Consider the following 13655-nt stretch of genomic DNA (forward strand, 5'->3'; position numbering starts at 1 on the left):
ACCAAATGGTGAAAGACACAGAATACTACGATCTTTTAGGCGTAAAACCAGAGGCAACTGACTTAGAACTGTTAGTATATTATCCACCAGTAGCCCCTTACTAATCACCCAATAGCAAGAAAGCTTATAGAAAGGCTGCGATACAATGGCACCCAGACAAGGTATGCAGACTAGCTCATTATCCCAGTCCCTAATAAACACCCGACAGAACCAATCAGAGGGCGCTGAAGAGAAGTTCCAAAAAATTGGTGAAGCCTACGCTATCCTCAAGGAACCACAAGAGAGAGCCTGGTATGACAAGAACGGAAAGAAGGAAGCTGGCGCCGTAAACGCTGAGAATGTAGACCCTGAAGCTTTGTTCGGTCAAATGTTTGGTGGAGAAGCTTTCAAAGACTACGTAAGTCTTCTTTCAGTCGCTTTCACTATTTTATAACAAATAACAAGATTGGCGATTTCTCACTCATTAAAGACCTAGCTGGTCGTGCAGAAGTACGTAGTTGTGACTTAGAGACACCCCCACTGATATCCTGATAAGGCGACAATGACAGACGAGGAGAAAGCTGAACTTGAGAAGGAAACAAACGCAGCTCTAGGCGGTGAATCTAAGGATGAGGTTAAGCCAACTCCACAAACAGCTACTATCGGCGAGACAGCCCACGCCGAGACCGCGGAACAGACTGAGGAAGAAAAAGCGAAACAGAGAAAGTTGACAGAAGAGCAGAAGGCTAAATTGAAGGAAGTTGAGGCTCAATCTGAGAAGGAGAAGGAAGAGGTGCGTGTCTTTCTATGACGAGACGCCTATGCTAAAAATAAACCAGAGAATCAAGTACCTGACTGATCGTATGAAGGAAAGATTGAGAGTTTTCGTTGAATCTCGTCACCCAGGCGCTGAGAATGACCCTGAGACTAAGAGATTCCAAGAGAATATCCAAAGAGAAGCTGAGGATTTGAAGTTGGAATCATTCGGTATTGAGGTGCGTGTTCTTTATCTTGAAATATTTATTACTTACAGCATACAAGTTGCTACACACTATCGGTAGTGTATATCTCACGAAAGGTCAAAACCACATCAAGAGTCGTAAAGGTTTCCTTGGTTTGAGCGGTTTCTTCGGACGTGTTAAAGAGAAAGGATCTATTTTGAAAGAAGGCTGGGGTTTGCTTGGTAGCGCGTGAGTTATTATCATATTGAGAAATCCTTAATTGACAACAACTAGATATGGCGCTCAAGCAGCTGTCGAAGAAATGAACAAGCGCCAAGAAGCTGGAGAAGTTCCACAAGATGAAGTTGAAGCATTAGGAATGGATGTAACTGCCAAAGTAGGTTATTAGATATATTGCCATTTAAATTAACACATAATTAGCTCCTTTTAATATCTTGGAAAGTAGCAAGATTCGAAGCCAACGGCGTCTTACGCGAAGTTTGCGAACGCGTTTTGAACGATCCAGAGATCTCAGATGACACTTCTATGTTGAGAGCTAAGGTGGGTAATTTTCTTGTTAACAGTCCATAACTAACATGCACAGGGTATGATGATCATTGGTGCTTTATTCAAGAATGTCAAACCAGATGAAAGCGATGAAGAGCGTCGTGAACTTGAAAGGTAGGTACATTTACTGAATGAATGATCTAGCTTAACCAATTAATATAGACTAGTCGCTGAAGCTGGTAAGAAGAAGGGTAAGAAGAATAAGGATGAGAAGTCAGCCAAATTCGGTATCTTCGGTCAACACGCTCATGCACCAGCAGCCCAGACCAAGGAATCAGAAGGCGAGGCTGCTAAGGCTCAAGCTCAAGCATGATTAACGGCTTGAATGCTTATATCTGTCATTATTTATCAATATCATCCTACCATCCCATTTTACTGAAGACCTCAAGATTCACCAATTTCAATAGACTATACTATCAACTAATGATCTACTTTTAAGCCATTTTCATACATCTCCATCATCATTGTATCTTGCGTGTCTCTCGTATATATATTTGTGCTTCATTTAAAAATGACTGTCTTAATTTTCTTATTTAGGTTGAAATGGTGTGCAATAGATCTTAGAATTGTTGATTAAGCCGGAAAGAGAGTTGTTCCTTCCAAACTAAAACCACTGTTTAAGCTGGTAAAATTGCTGTCATACGTGAAATTTTCAATTGATCTTGTATTCAAATGAAAAATATCTAATGTGGAAATAAAAAGACGTCTAATTTAGTCAGTGCTTAATATATTATTTCACCTGATGGTTGAATTCGAAGTACAATACCCTACAATTTCCAAATAAACCAAAATTTTGTCTAATTCAATCTTTACCTTTTTTACTACATATTAAAGGAAGTAATTACTCTAGCGAACCTAAAAATGCCTCTAAAGGTATATAAACCACTAGCAGCTGATCATCTTCTGGTTTTCTCCTTTTAAAGTACCTTCAATGTTATTTCAAAACACCGCCGACCGCATAATCAACAATAAAAATAAATCAACCAGTATAATATTAAGTACACCTGTGTGTTCTTCTTTATGACATACAGTTTGATTATATAAGTATATTTATCACGATAAGTTTCTGCTAACTGGAAGAGTCTTTGTTTATCCGTAATTCCGAACAGTTCAAGATAGAAGATTAAAAGGAAGGAGTGTTTTTCGGTAATTGAACAAAATGAATTTCGGGAGATTGGAGACTTTTGAGTAAAGCATACTCTCTTTGCAATGGGATTCACAAACGCTATAATTAAAGGGAACATTTAAATAATATCCCTTAGATTGATCATTGTTTCGTATGTAACACCATAGGATAAAGAGGTAATTTTCAACGAGTTACTAGCACTAGTTCACTAGCATCCCTCATAAAGCCAATAATAAGGTCCTCAAATATCAACATGATGTTCTAGTTGCTTTTATATCTATCGTTCTTGGTTCAGGAGGTTCGCTTAGCTCTTGTACAAAAATTACTCTGTGAAATGGTACAAAATCACTTCAAAATGGGAAAATATGTAGTGTTCTTATTTTCATTGGCGCTTCTCAAGGAGAGAGTCACCAGCTTTCGCCTGTTGCGCAATGAAGTAGTCAAAATCGGTTTGATACAGCTTTACACTTTCTTGGGTGACGACAATCGTGAATTATATTTGGTAAAACATTGTAACAGCACTAATTGATAAGCTTGCTAACCTAAAACATCATTACCTTATATCTGCAACCATTATACATAGTAATAAATATGTCATGTGGTTTTATCACAATAGAGCATTTTACTCTAGGCACAAAAAAAAACTGTTGGATTGTCCATCCTCGTGAAGTCCTTACTTGTTGAAGTAGTCTTGAATAAAGAGAACAGGTGTAGTGACAAAGTGAATAAAGGTTGGGTTGTTGAATGCAATCGACGTGTAATGCGTAATATTGTCTTACTATTGCACTTCTGTTCCTGATCGTTGTATACGTGTCCTGCAAAATTTTGCGATAATATTGTTATTTCTGGTGTCTTCTATATCATGCTTGGAATGCTTGGTGTAGATATCAAAAATCACTACCTGAGCCTCTATATCGTAGTCTATAATTGTAATTGTAATTGTTCTTTAAGCACCATGGGCATGTTTTAAGATTGATGCGAAGTAGTAAATGTATTAGTTATATTTGTACTTCCTCAATTATCTTCTCTATCATCTTCCTTGTCTACAACTTTGTAATCGTGTAATCTAATCGATTACAGTGTTAGACTGGTGAATTAATTGAGATGTACGATCAGGGATGAACTTTGCGATAGGAATCCAGAGATTATTACCTAGCTGATGGGAAAGATGTACGTATCTTAACCCCATATATATGTTTTCTGAGGCTTTACCATATTTCAGGTAATTGATATTCTGATTTGTGTCAACATCCCTAACGAACAAAGCATTGTAATTATAGATTAACTTTGTAAGATGATATATTATGCCATTAAGAGCTCTGCCACCATGACTAGAAGAGTTGTTGATGAAAAGAGATGATTTTGTTTTCGCTGTGAACTGTCCTAATGTCAATATGATTCAAGGTTTCTTCCAAAGCTGCAACAGTTCCTAAGGGATTTTATAAGTCTACTTTTCTGTAAGCTATACTGGGACTCACCAGTGATGTCCAGTGATGTCCAACGCTTCAAGAGTCACAGAAAAGTGACATATTACTTTGTTGTGAAATGCAAGAGATACGTATGTATCTGCCATCTTATGCCACCTTAATTGCCAATTGAATCCAAGTTGAAGAAAGTCTGTACCAAAAATAGATATCTAAGCTTGTCTACCTGTCAATTGACGTTAGTGAGGTTGTTGTGCAACAGGTACCCACCTAACAACATTATTTGTTGTTTCGCATGAAAGGGATAACTCTCTGTAGTTTTAATTGCAATTGTAATAATGCTTGTTTGAGCTTGAGATGTTGGTGGTAGCAGATAAAGAAGGAAGAGGTGGAAGTATCCTCTTAAATAGTCAAATTAGGACCTTCCTAAAAGGGAAATGAATGTTTGGCATGGGATTGTAAATGTACTAGTCCGCTGAATATAGCTGCGCTCTTTAAAGCTCATTCCACACTTCAAAGAATTTCACTTTCCGTGCTACTTATCGAGCCCAGCTGCGGTACATAGACGTCGAACAAAGCCCAGAAATCGATATCTATGAAAGATACCGAGTATTAGCAATATAGCGATAATAAGTAAGTTGAAATAACCTCACATCTATTGATATCTAGACTAAATGTGTCTCAAAAAGGAAGGTGATCGGATAATAGCTAGATCGACGCAGCCTCCTGAATATCCTGTGATCCCAAAGCACATTTCTGAAGGATGGAATGTGCTGCATGTGCTGCATTTGCTAACTTTGCTCCATTCCACACTGAGGCTCAATCTGGCTGTGGTTGTAGTGCCCAATATGGTGTGATCTATAAGAGCTACGAAAGCTACAACAACACAGGACATTCATAAGTTTATAGTGTATATCTAAAACTCTCTCATTAGTCTTTGGATCATACTTTGTATGCGATATTATAAGATGAATGTATATATGTACTATTAAATCGTCAGAGAAAAGCCAACTAGTAAAGCTTTACGTACCAAGCAAAAATGATCTGTTTAAGTTGAAAACATTAGCATGCGATACTCATCTTATTTTTCTAACTGTAAACATCATAAATGAGAACGTCATGATGACCAACGGGGTCTTATCTTTGTCAGTTACCATTCATTATTAACATTATCTTATTGTTATCCCCTGAAACATACTTTAAGATTTTTGGATCACTTCCTTGCTATGCTTACACTAACAATCGGTCATATAATAGTAAAGGTTCTCGGATTTATGTCAATTATATAGTAAATAACTTGTAAAGTATATATAATATCGCCATCTCCTTTTCTATAATGGCTTTGATTAACACTAGTCACATTTCCTTCTATATACATGCTAGCCTAGTAGATCTCCAGCAAATCAAAAGCAACATAATCCATAGTATAAACATTGTTTTTGGTAGTGGCTAACCATCTCTAAATTAATTTTTTTACGACAGTTGCTACTATATTGAATGAAATAATCTAGCTTCTATGATGTATTTCTAGAAGTTCGTTCATCATTACGAAATGGTAGTATATAGTAATTTTATTAGAGTATACCTAGAACGATTTCATTCTGAGTACCTTTATCTCAAATTTATTGTTGACTGAAAGAAACGAAAATGACGGTAAATGAACTGTTTGCGTTTTATTATAAATTTTATAAAACATTACTTAAAGCACGAATTTAGCATTCAATGTTACTGAAACTCAAGGGCCTGGTTAGCAATCATTTCTCAATGTCATTTCTGAAAATCTCAATCAATTCAATTTTGGGGAAGATTTCAACGTACATCCAGATAGTATCTAGAACAGTTGGAAAGATACCCAATAACTAGTAATTACTAGATTATCCATTTGAACCTACTAAGTAGCAATATTCATAAAACAGAGCCACGTGGTGGGAGTCCGACAAAGTCAGACAGGATTTCTAGAAAAAGTGTGAACAATGTTATAACGCTTATTACCCTCAATATCCAAACTGCCCCGTACCCAAGTCTATCTAATTATTTCCTAAGACGCCCTAATAGCCAAACTCGCCCCGTACCCAAATGCATCTAATTATTTCACAAGACGTCCTAGTAGCCAAACTCGCCCCCGTACCCAAATGAATCTAATTATTGCCCCAAACTCCCTCAGTAACCAAATCCCCGTACCCAAAGTTGCCAATTGCAATGTAAAAATCCCTCAGTAACCAAATCCCCCGTACCCAAAGTTGCCAATTGCAATGTAAAAATCCCTCAGTAACCAAATCCCCCGTACCCAAATGCTCCGATGAAACTCAAAGAGCTGCAACATAAATTGCAAATATACCGTAAAGGTAGGAAGTTTATGATAGGATAGAACGACTTGCCCAACAACCAACGTTTCAATGAAAAAGACCCACATTTGCCATTACCAGTGACTACGAAATGTCAGTAAATTAAGACAATACGTAATGGGACTTACGTGACTAGCTCAAAGGTACCGTATCGAAGAAGTGCATAACGAAAGCTGAACCAGTGAGTTGTGAGTGAACAATTCAACCAGAAACAGAAAGGTAACTAATGAAATCTATTGGTATTGTCAGTAGTATAAATATGAAGTAGTTAAGCTCAGCTGTTGTCGTTAAGTCTTGTAGTCTTCAGAAAAAATTAAGTCTTGCGCATGGTGTATTCTTGTTGCGGGTGGAGATTCGATAACCTATGAGTGATTCAGTGAAGTATTGCAGTGTGTTTTGACTCAGCGTTTGTAGTGTATGGCTTGCGTAGATGTATTTCTTGAGGTATTCTTGTTGCTTGCGGAGATGAGATTTGATAACCTATGAGTGATTCAGTGAAGTATTGCAGTATGTTTTGACTCAGCGTTTGTGGTGTATGGCTTGTGTAGATGTATTCCTGAGGTATCCTTGTTGCGTTATCGTTTACCATTTGGTCAAAATATCTATGAATATCTTGTGTATTGTTTGAATAATGCTCTAGATCTTGTAAGTAGTGTGTATAGTATCGTTCACTTAGCGTGTTTAGTTTTGACCTTGCAATGTCGTTCACTAAAATCTTGCTGTCTTGTTTCACAACTCTTGTAATGTTTGAATTAGCCTGTGGAATGGTTCAATAATATTCGTAGTGAAATAAACACTGACATCTTGATTGGTAGCCTCCGTAGGAATTGATGTAGTCTTGATGTCATCTATAAGTCTTGACACGTTGAAAGCTATGACTTGTGTAAGTAATATTCACAGTAAAGTGAGTACCGTCAGTTCCTCAAATAATCGACTCAGCAGAGTAGTTATGATGCCTTATATGTGTCAAGCTCCCCCAATAATCCAAATGCCCTCAGTAACCAACACCCCCTTAACCCAAATGCTCAAATTAAATTCGAAAGAGCTGCAAAATAGTTTGCAAATATACCTTGGAGGTATTGAAGAGTCTCATAGTCAAAAAGTCTTGCCCAAAATAGGCTCCCATGAACAAAAACCATGCCTGACTTCTCAGTTGCCTTTAAACTGATAATGTCTGAGCTAATCCATTGGTTATACGTCTACAACCGTTAAACTAACCCGATATCGCTTATGACCTTTTAAATAAATGCCCTCAGTAACCAAACCCCTCAGGAACCAAATGCTCGAAAAAACTAAACGCTGCAAAATAATGTCCGAATATACCACGAAGGTTGAAATTATAATGATAGACCAAAACGACATAACCAAAACGACATAACCAAATAACAAATTCCCACAAATAAAACCCACGTTTGACTTTTGTTCAGTGACTATGAAATGTCAGTAAATTAAGTCATAAGGAACATGACTTACGTAGTCAACTCAAAAAACCGTTGCCAAAGCAGCATATAGCTGCAGCTGAACTAGTGAGATGCTTACTAACATAACTCAACTAGAAACAGAAAGTGCTTGTATGTACTCAGAGTACAATGTCAACTTACAGTGTCGATCATATTTGATTTAAGCTAATGAAAGACGAACTGATAGGCCGACAAAACACTAAAGGTGTTTGCAGAAAGCAAGACACCAAGACACCTGGGTTGTTTCATACATTCGAGTTCAACAGAACAGGAAAGTTTAATCAAACCAGTTGTTAAGGTGAGTACAAGCATAGCATGTGCTTCCGAAACAATCTTATTTTACATCCGATAGCTACTCGATACTGTTTCTACACTGTTTCGATTCGCATATCATCTGTTAAACTAAGACTGATCACCTTTTAAGCTCTAGAACAGTACAACGTATTTTTAGTGCTCGAGATCACTTACGCGTGTGTTACAGTAAGTATATACTCACTGCAACCTGTTCCAGCGGATTAACCGACGCTTGTATTGGCAAAAGAGCCACGCTTCTAACAACAGTACGCTTGCTAGTCGCGGTTTGGTATGAAGGTTGAAAAAGATTTGGAGCGTTATTTAGACGCACTTCCCGAAATGGAAGGAGATGATCTAGAAAGTTACCTATAGAACATAGAATTAGCTGTTAGATAATGTTATATAGAATATAACGCTTAAAACGATGAATATATTGCATTCGAGTTCACTATCAATTGACAACCTGCACACCTGCCCTGGCATGATCGGCATGATCGACGTTCAAATAATAAAAATCAGTATGTATGCAGATATATACACACATATATTTAAATATTTGAAAGAATACTTTATTCGAATAAAATCTCCCATAATTATCCAATTTGTTGTCGTCTTGCTCGATATAACCTGTGATCTCCCGAAGCGATAAATATGAAATAATATACGAGCTTTACTAAGATACTCACTTGTGTTTCAAAATCATAATATAACGCAATACAGCTTTCTGACCGAGCAACAAGTGATTGGATGTTCTTAAACTTGGCATTGTGACTTGAAATTATGTGACTCCATCCATGTCAACTTAAAGAGGACTCATGAAACGAGAGCATACAATCACACGCATGATCGACTGCGTAGTACGCAGCCCACCTGTGAATTACTCGTCTATGTGTTACTCATCTCATCTTTAACTCTATACGCCTATGCGTGACTAAATGAATAGCGTTGATAGAAACCTCATACGTCTAGAAGCAATATGCAAACACAAGACACTTTCAGAAGACAACCGTTTACAATATCTCCTCTTTCATAAGTGGCATTATCTTCAATTTCGCTGATAACATTCTACTTCAAGTAGTTACGATAGCGAAGCAAAGTGCGAAAGTGCGAATATACTGGTTACCATCAGATCTCATATCCAAGAATATTTTACGATCATATTGAGTGCGTCGGACTGGTAGGTTGAAGAATATATAGATATGTCATCACTGTCTAAAAGCAAGAGTATGACAATGAACCAGAAAGGGGTTGTGGAGCGTAATATCTAAACTAGAGTTGGTTTATGGTAAAATGAAGCTTCATATAGGTCGCTAAATATTAATAAACATGGTAGTCACAAATAAATCGAATAACCTGTAAAGTTTTCCACAAAATGTTTCGGATAAACTGACGGAAAGAATGTCAGATTATTAGGATAATTTACGTGAAGTATGTTCCTCGTAAGCTATCTGTTCAGGTGTTACTCTATAAGGAATTTAAGCATGTCACCTAAATATATTAAGGTCTCAAGGGTTATTGTAAAACAGATCAAAATCTTGACATTTCTTTGAATTCTATGCTGTTAATGCGTTACTCGATAATGTAGCAATTATAGCTTGATATCCGTGTCCCTCGCTCAAATTACTTGAATGCACATAAATACATCGTCAGTAGTCAGCAAGTTAATCTATGATAACTTAAAGTTGCAGAGCAACTTCACACTGTTAAGTACCCCTCTAGCACCTCACTTGAACGTACGCGCTAGGCTTCGGCAGGGTACGTTTGGAGTACAACCTCTGCATTTCAATTTGGATCATCATATATGCAGAACGACAACCTACAACGAAGGTGGACGAAACGCATTTTCAACAACACAGAGAATAACCACGCATTCAACACCATCTATAGTTCCCTATTCTAATCTTCTTACTAGAATTTGGCACAATATGGGTTAGCCCTCGTGTTTCAGTTATAACATCAGTTATTGAAAAAAATGTATTCAATGTGAAAATCATGCTTATCGTATTTTAGCTGTAGCAAGAACCAGCGCTCCATCAGTCAAATCTCTAGTCCCAAATTAAATACTTCTAACTATGGCCAAACCCTAATCTATGTCGAAAGTCCTGGTAAAGAGTTACAGAAAATGTTTCCGGGGTCAAGTCTATTCTTCAAGTGTTTGAGTCTTTCCGCTAACTTTCTTCCGAAAAACTCTACCACATCGATATCTTCAGGAGAGAAAAAACTGGCAAATCCTCCTCTTAACGTAAAATTCTTCTCATCGATCTTGTTTTCCAGCTGTTTGACCCATACAGTTGCGTCTACTGTCTCTTGACTGTCTGGAACGGTTTCCCAATTTGTTCCTCCATGCAGGCCTAGAATGACGTGCTGATATCGATTTACAAAGGCAGTCCCAATTCCATCTGCGACTCCATCCCGTACTCCTTTACCATGGTTGTTATGGATCACAACAGCAGATAGCGGCTGAGATGGGGGGCCTTGAGCAAGAATGGATCCGATGTCGTGTTGAAGTCTGTCAATGTTCCTACTGCGAAAGAAGGTTGCCGACGAAGATTTGCCCATTCCATACGCAGCTGCCGTGGCTATTGAGAGAAGAAAAACGTCAGTCGAACCGTCAAACTCGCTCTAATATTTGACTTACTCTCTGTTACCGTATTTGCCAAAACTGTGCCTAAGTTCATCATTTGATGAAGGAAGCTCTTCGCCATGGCGAGATCACCATCTACAGCAGTCCAACACCACAAAAAAACGAAGCAAGGCTCTGCTATGTCAATTGGGAGCATTTCTGGGCGTGCGACGATAGCGTCTCCACTGAATTCGTCGGGATAACCTTCCACTAAGAGTTTCTCAAATCCAGCTAATACATTAGCAGCCTCAGATAAAGGAAAGGCAAGTAATCCCGCATACAGTTTTGGTGAAGGGTAGGTCTTGACGCGTAGTTCAACAATGACACCAAACGTTCCTGCACCAGCACCACGAAGCGCCCAGAGCAACTCTGGATCTTCATTTGTATCGACAATATCACCATTAGCCACAACCACTCGTGCTCCAAGGATTTGATCTACCCCAAAGCCATAGGTTCCGACATAGAAGCCATAACCTCCCCCGCATGCCCACGACACATAACCTACTGATTTAGCCTGCCCTGTCGGAGTGAAAAGACGGTGCGAATCCAGTACCTGCTGTAGATCTCCAGAAATGACCCCTCCCCCTACACGGACACTTGCTCGGTCAGGTTCAATGATAATCGAATCCATAGATCGCATATCAATGAGTACGCTCCCAGCCACTAATGACCTACCAAAGAAATCATGACCACCGGAACGAATAACAACCGGAATACCTTTTGCTTTGCAGAATTGCACCACTTGCGAAATCTCTTCTGCTTTATGGGGTTGAACGACAGCGAGGGGTTGATATGTGAGGGATCGATTATAAAATTCACAGGAATGCTGAAACTCTGGGCTAAGTGGTGTGGTATAAATTGGAAGACCAGGAACAAAGTTCTTGAAGTCATGCAAAATGGAGGATTCGTTGTAATTCATTTTCCATCAAATATTTTTTCTCCTCTTTGACTAAGTAATAGAGAAAATAAAGACCAGAATACAATCCTTGGAACGTTATGATATCACATCTAATGTGAGAAATCAACTAATATATTACGTACCCCACGGAGACACTCCACTAAGCTTTTTAGTGCAGAACGTGAACGAATGAATACCGAAATTGAATTAACTGCCAATTTAATAAGTCGATTTATAAAACAACCATTGTATTTATTTATTTGTTTAGATGTAAACAAAATTGTAAAAAGGTTCAGGTTGAACTATTCATGTATAAGGTAGCAAATTAAGGTTAAAAGCGGCGTATAACAGCGAAACTACAAGAGTAGAACCAGAAGCTTCATTCTGAGGCAATGTCTCAATGTGACAAGTTGAGACATAACCAAAAAGTATGCAGACCCTCTTACGTTGTACGATATGCGCAGGGGAACATGATATGGAGATGTGTAAGAAGTTGGTATGCCTCACGCAGAGACAGGGACACGTGAAGTCGCTTGTTCAAGTTTAAACATGTATACACATTACCTTACCAAAAAGTGCTCAGCCCGTCCAGAAACTTAGAGTGAAATACATCTATCGAATCAAAGAGGCTTAAGTAGAGTCCATTGTATAACAAAACCGTGGAAATAAAGCGTTGTTGCTAGATATAGATAGAAAGGTGACTCAAGTGAACAGACCTTGCCAAAAAAAAACCTCTTGAATGAACTGTGATAAGCTACGAATAATCTCATCAATGTTCAAAATCACATACTATCATGGAATTTGTGATAATATTATACTACATGTCTAGTAGTGTATTACTGTTCAAGGATAAAGTCGTCCTCGTCTTGACTATTAGAAAGGACAAGGAAATTATCTACGAGAGTAGAGTCCGTGGCACTGTTACTTGTGTAGTTTTCAAAATGTTCACAATATGATAGAATACTAGACATATCTTCAAAGCCAGCTTCATCTAGTATAGCCTGTTGCTTAAGCCATATAGTTAATTTGCTATCAATGTACTCCCCAAGCACCTGTCCACTAAATACAGTCTCGCCGTTAGGTGTAGGGGCACTGTAAAGCGCCTCTATTTCAAACTTCCGATCATATGTGACCATCTGCTTTATCTCGTCTCTGTTATAGCATTTAGTTTTGTCATTTCACAGATACCTATCCCACTTGAGCTCCTTCACACCGAATGCAGATCTATCCATCAAATCTAGACGCTGAATCATTTTTTTGCATATCGTCTTCTCTTTTTTGGTGATACTTAAAGCCTGGTTTGGAGGAATGCACAACCTGTTTTGTTATTGTGGTTAAGGTTGTTTGTCAAATACCCACAGATCAAATTCCGCATTACGCAAACCCATAAGTTTCAATCTTGGGCATGCCATCTGTAGCTTTTCCTGTTGCATGTTTTCGCTACCAAATTTATACGTTAGGAAAATACGTAAACCATGCGGATCCGAATCAACTAAGCCAATAAAAGGGACACTTGAAGTAAAGTTACAATTTACTCCTTGAGATAACTTAATATGTACTTCTCTGGTATAACGTTCGCCAAATGATTTAATAAATCGCGTGTTGCAATATCTGGGTAACCTTTCCCCTTTGCACTATTGCTAAGCTACTAAGTATAAAGTCAGAAATTCCTTACCGTCAGAATTATATTATGGCCATGTACTGAACTTCTAGAAAATTGAATCTCGCGTAATGCTGAAAAGACAGTTTCTTTTTCGACTACCAGAACGAATGAAACTTGAGACTTAGAAAGGTTTGATTGTGATAACAATACAAATGTATTACCAACCACATCAAGCTGACTTATGTCTTCACATGTGGGTATATGACAAGCAGATGTGTCACTACCCATCACTACATTGCCGTTGTTGAGTTGGATCGACAAAGCTGATGACAAGAATAAACCCTTATGAGATGGCCTCACATTCAAAGCTGCTCTCCTTACTTCCAATACTTCTG

The 13655-nt window shown here is 38.2% G+C and overlaps 4 protein-coding genes across 4 annotated transcripts; 1 reads left to right on the forward strand and 3 right to left on the reverse strand.

The window, feature by feature from the left end:
* Positions 1-5: 5 nt before the first annotated feature.
* Positions 6-1605, forward strand: WALSEDRAFT_18971 (DnaJ-domain-containing protein; the record flags this gene model as incomplete). The annotated part of the gene is made up of 10 exons (XM_006958517.1): positions 6-70; positions 116-161; positions 209-397; positions 445-489; positions 536-772; positions 819-974; positions 1021-1169; positions 1215-1317; positions 1362-1481; positions 1525-1605. The coding sequence occupies 10 exons, from the start codon at positions 6-8 to the stop codon at positions 1603-1605; spliced, it is 1191 nt and encodes a 396-aa protein (XP_006958579.1).
* A 5150-nt stretch (positions 1606-6755) lies between these two features.
* On the reverse strand, positions 6756-7995 carry WALSEDRAFT_28903 (hypothetical protein; the record flags this gene model as incomplete). The annotated part of the gene is given in 6 exon segments (XM_006958553.1): positions 6756-7139; positions 7184-7254; positions 7452-7581; positions 7601-7812; positions 7922-7934; positions 7984-7995. The coding sequence occupies 6 exon segments, from the start codon at positions 7993-7995 to the stop codon at positions 6756-6758; spliced, it is 822 nt and encodes a 273-aa protein (XP_006958615.1).
* A 2089-nt stretch (positions 7996-10084) lies between these two features.
* Positions 10085-11683, reverse strand: WALSEDRAFT_38604 (FAD-binding domain-containing protein). Its single transcript, XM_006958554.1, has 2 exons — positions 10775-11683; positions 10085-10715 (listed from the first exon to the last, which is right to left on the reverse strand). Exons 1-2 carry the CDS (start codon positions 11676-11678, stop codon positions 10225-10227), a joined length of 1395 nt encoding a protein of 464 aa, XP_006958616.1. The 5' UTR covers positions 11679-11683; the 3' UTR covers positions 10085-10224.
* Positions 11684-12008: 325 nt separating this feature from the next.
* Positions 12009-13563, reverse strand: WALSEDRAFT_60497 (DNA topoisomerase IV, alpha subunit). Its single transcript, XM_006958555.1, has 5 exons — positions 13333-13563; positions 13217-13284; positions 13017-13169; positions 12855-12974; positions 12009-12809 (listed from the first exon to the last, which is right to left on the reverse strand). Exons 1-5 carry the CDS (start codon positions 13546-13548, stop codon positions 12494-12496), a joined length of 873 nt encoding a protein of 290 aa, XP_006958617.1. The 5' UTR covers positions 13549-13563; the 3' UTR covers positions 12009-12493.
* Positions 13564-13655: the final 92 nt, after the last annotated feature.

The sequence above is a fragment of the Wallemia mellicola genome (assembly GCF_000263375.1).
Source record: "Wallemia mellicola CBS 633.66 unplaced genomic scaffold WALSEscaffold_11, whole genome shotgun sequence".
Classification (NCBI taxonomy): domain Eukaryota; kingdom Fungi; phylum Basidiomycota; class Wallemiomycetes; order Wallemiales; family Wallemiaceae; genus Wallemia; species Wallemia mellicola.

Excerpts from the sequence above, each read along its gene's own strand:
- WALSEDRAFT_60497 (XM_006958555.1), bottom strand. The coding sequence starts at position 13,548 with ATGGGTAGTGACACATCTGCTTGTCATATACCCACATGTGAAGACATA. Across the intron at positions 13,170-13,216 it reads GCGAACGTTATACCAGAGAA|TGTCCCTTTTATTGGCTTAG; the intron begins GTACATATTAAG and ends CTTTACTTCAAG. Across the intron at positions 12,975-13,016 it reads CGTAATGCGGAATTTGATCT|GTTGTGCATTCCTCCAAACC; the intron begins GTGGGTATTTGA and ends ATAACAAAACAG.
- WALSEDRAFT_38604 (XM_006958554.1), bottom strand. The coding sequence starts at position 11,678 with ATGAATTACAACGAATCCTCCATTTTGCATGACTTCAAGAACTTTGTT. Across the intron at positions 10,716-10,774 it reads GGCAAATACGGTAACAGAGA|CCACGGCAGCTGCGTATGGA; the intron begins GTAAGTCAAATA and ends TTCTCTCAATAG.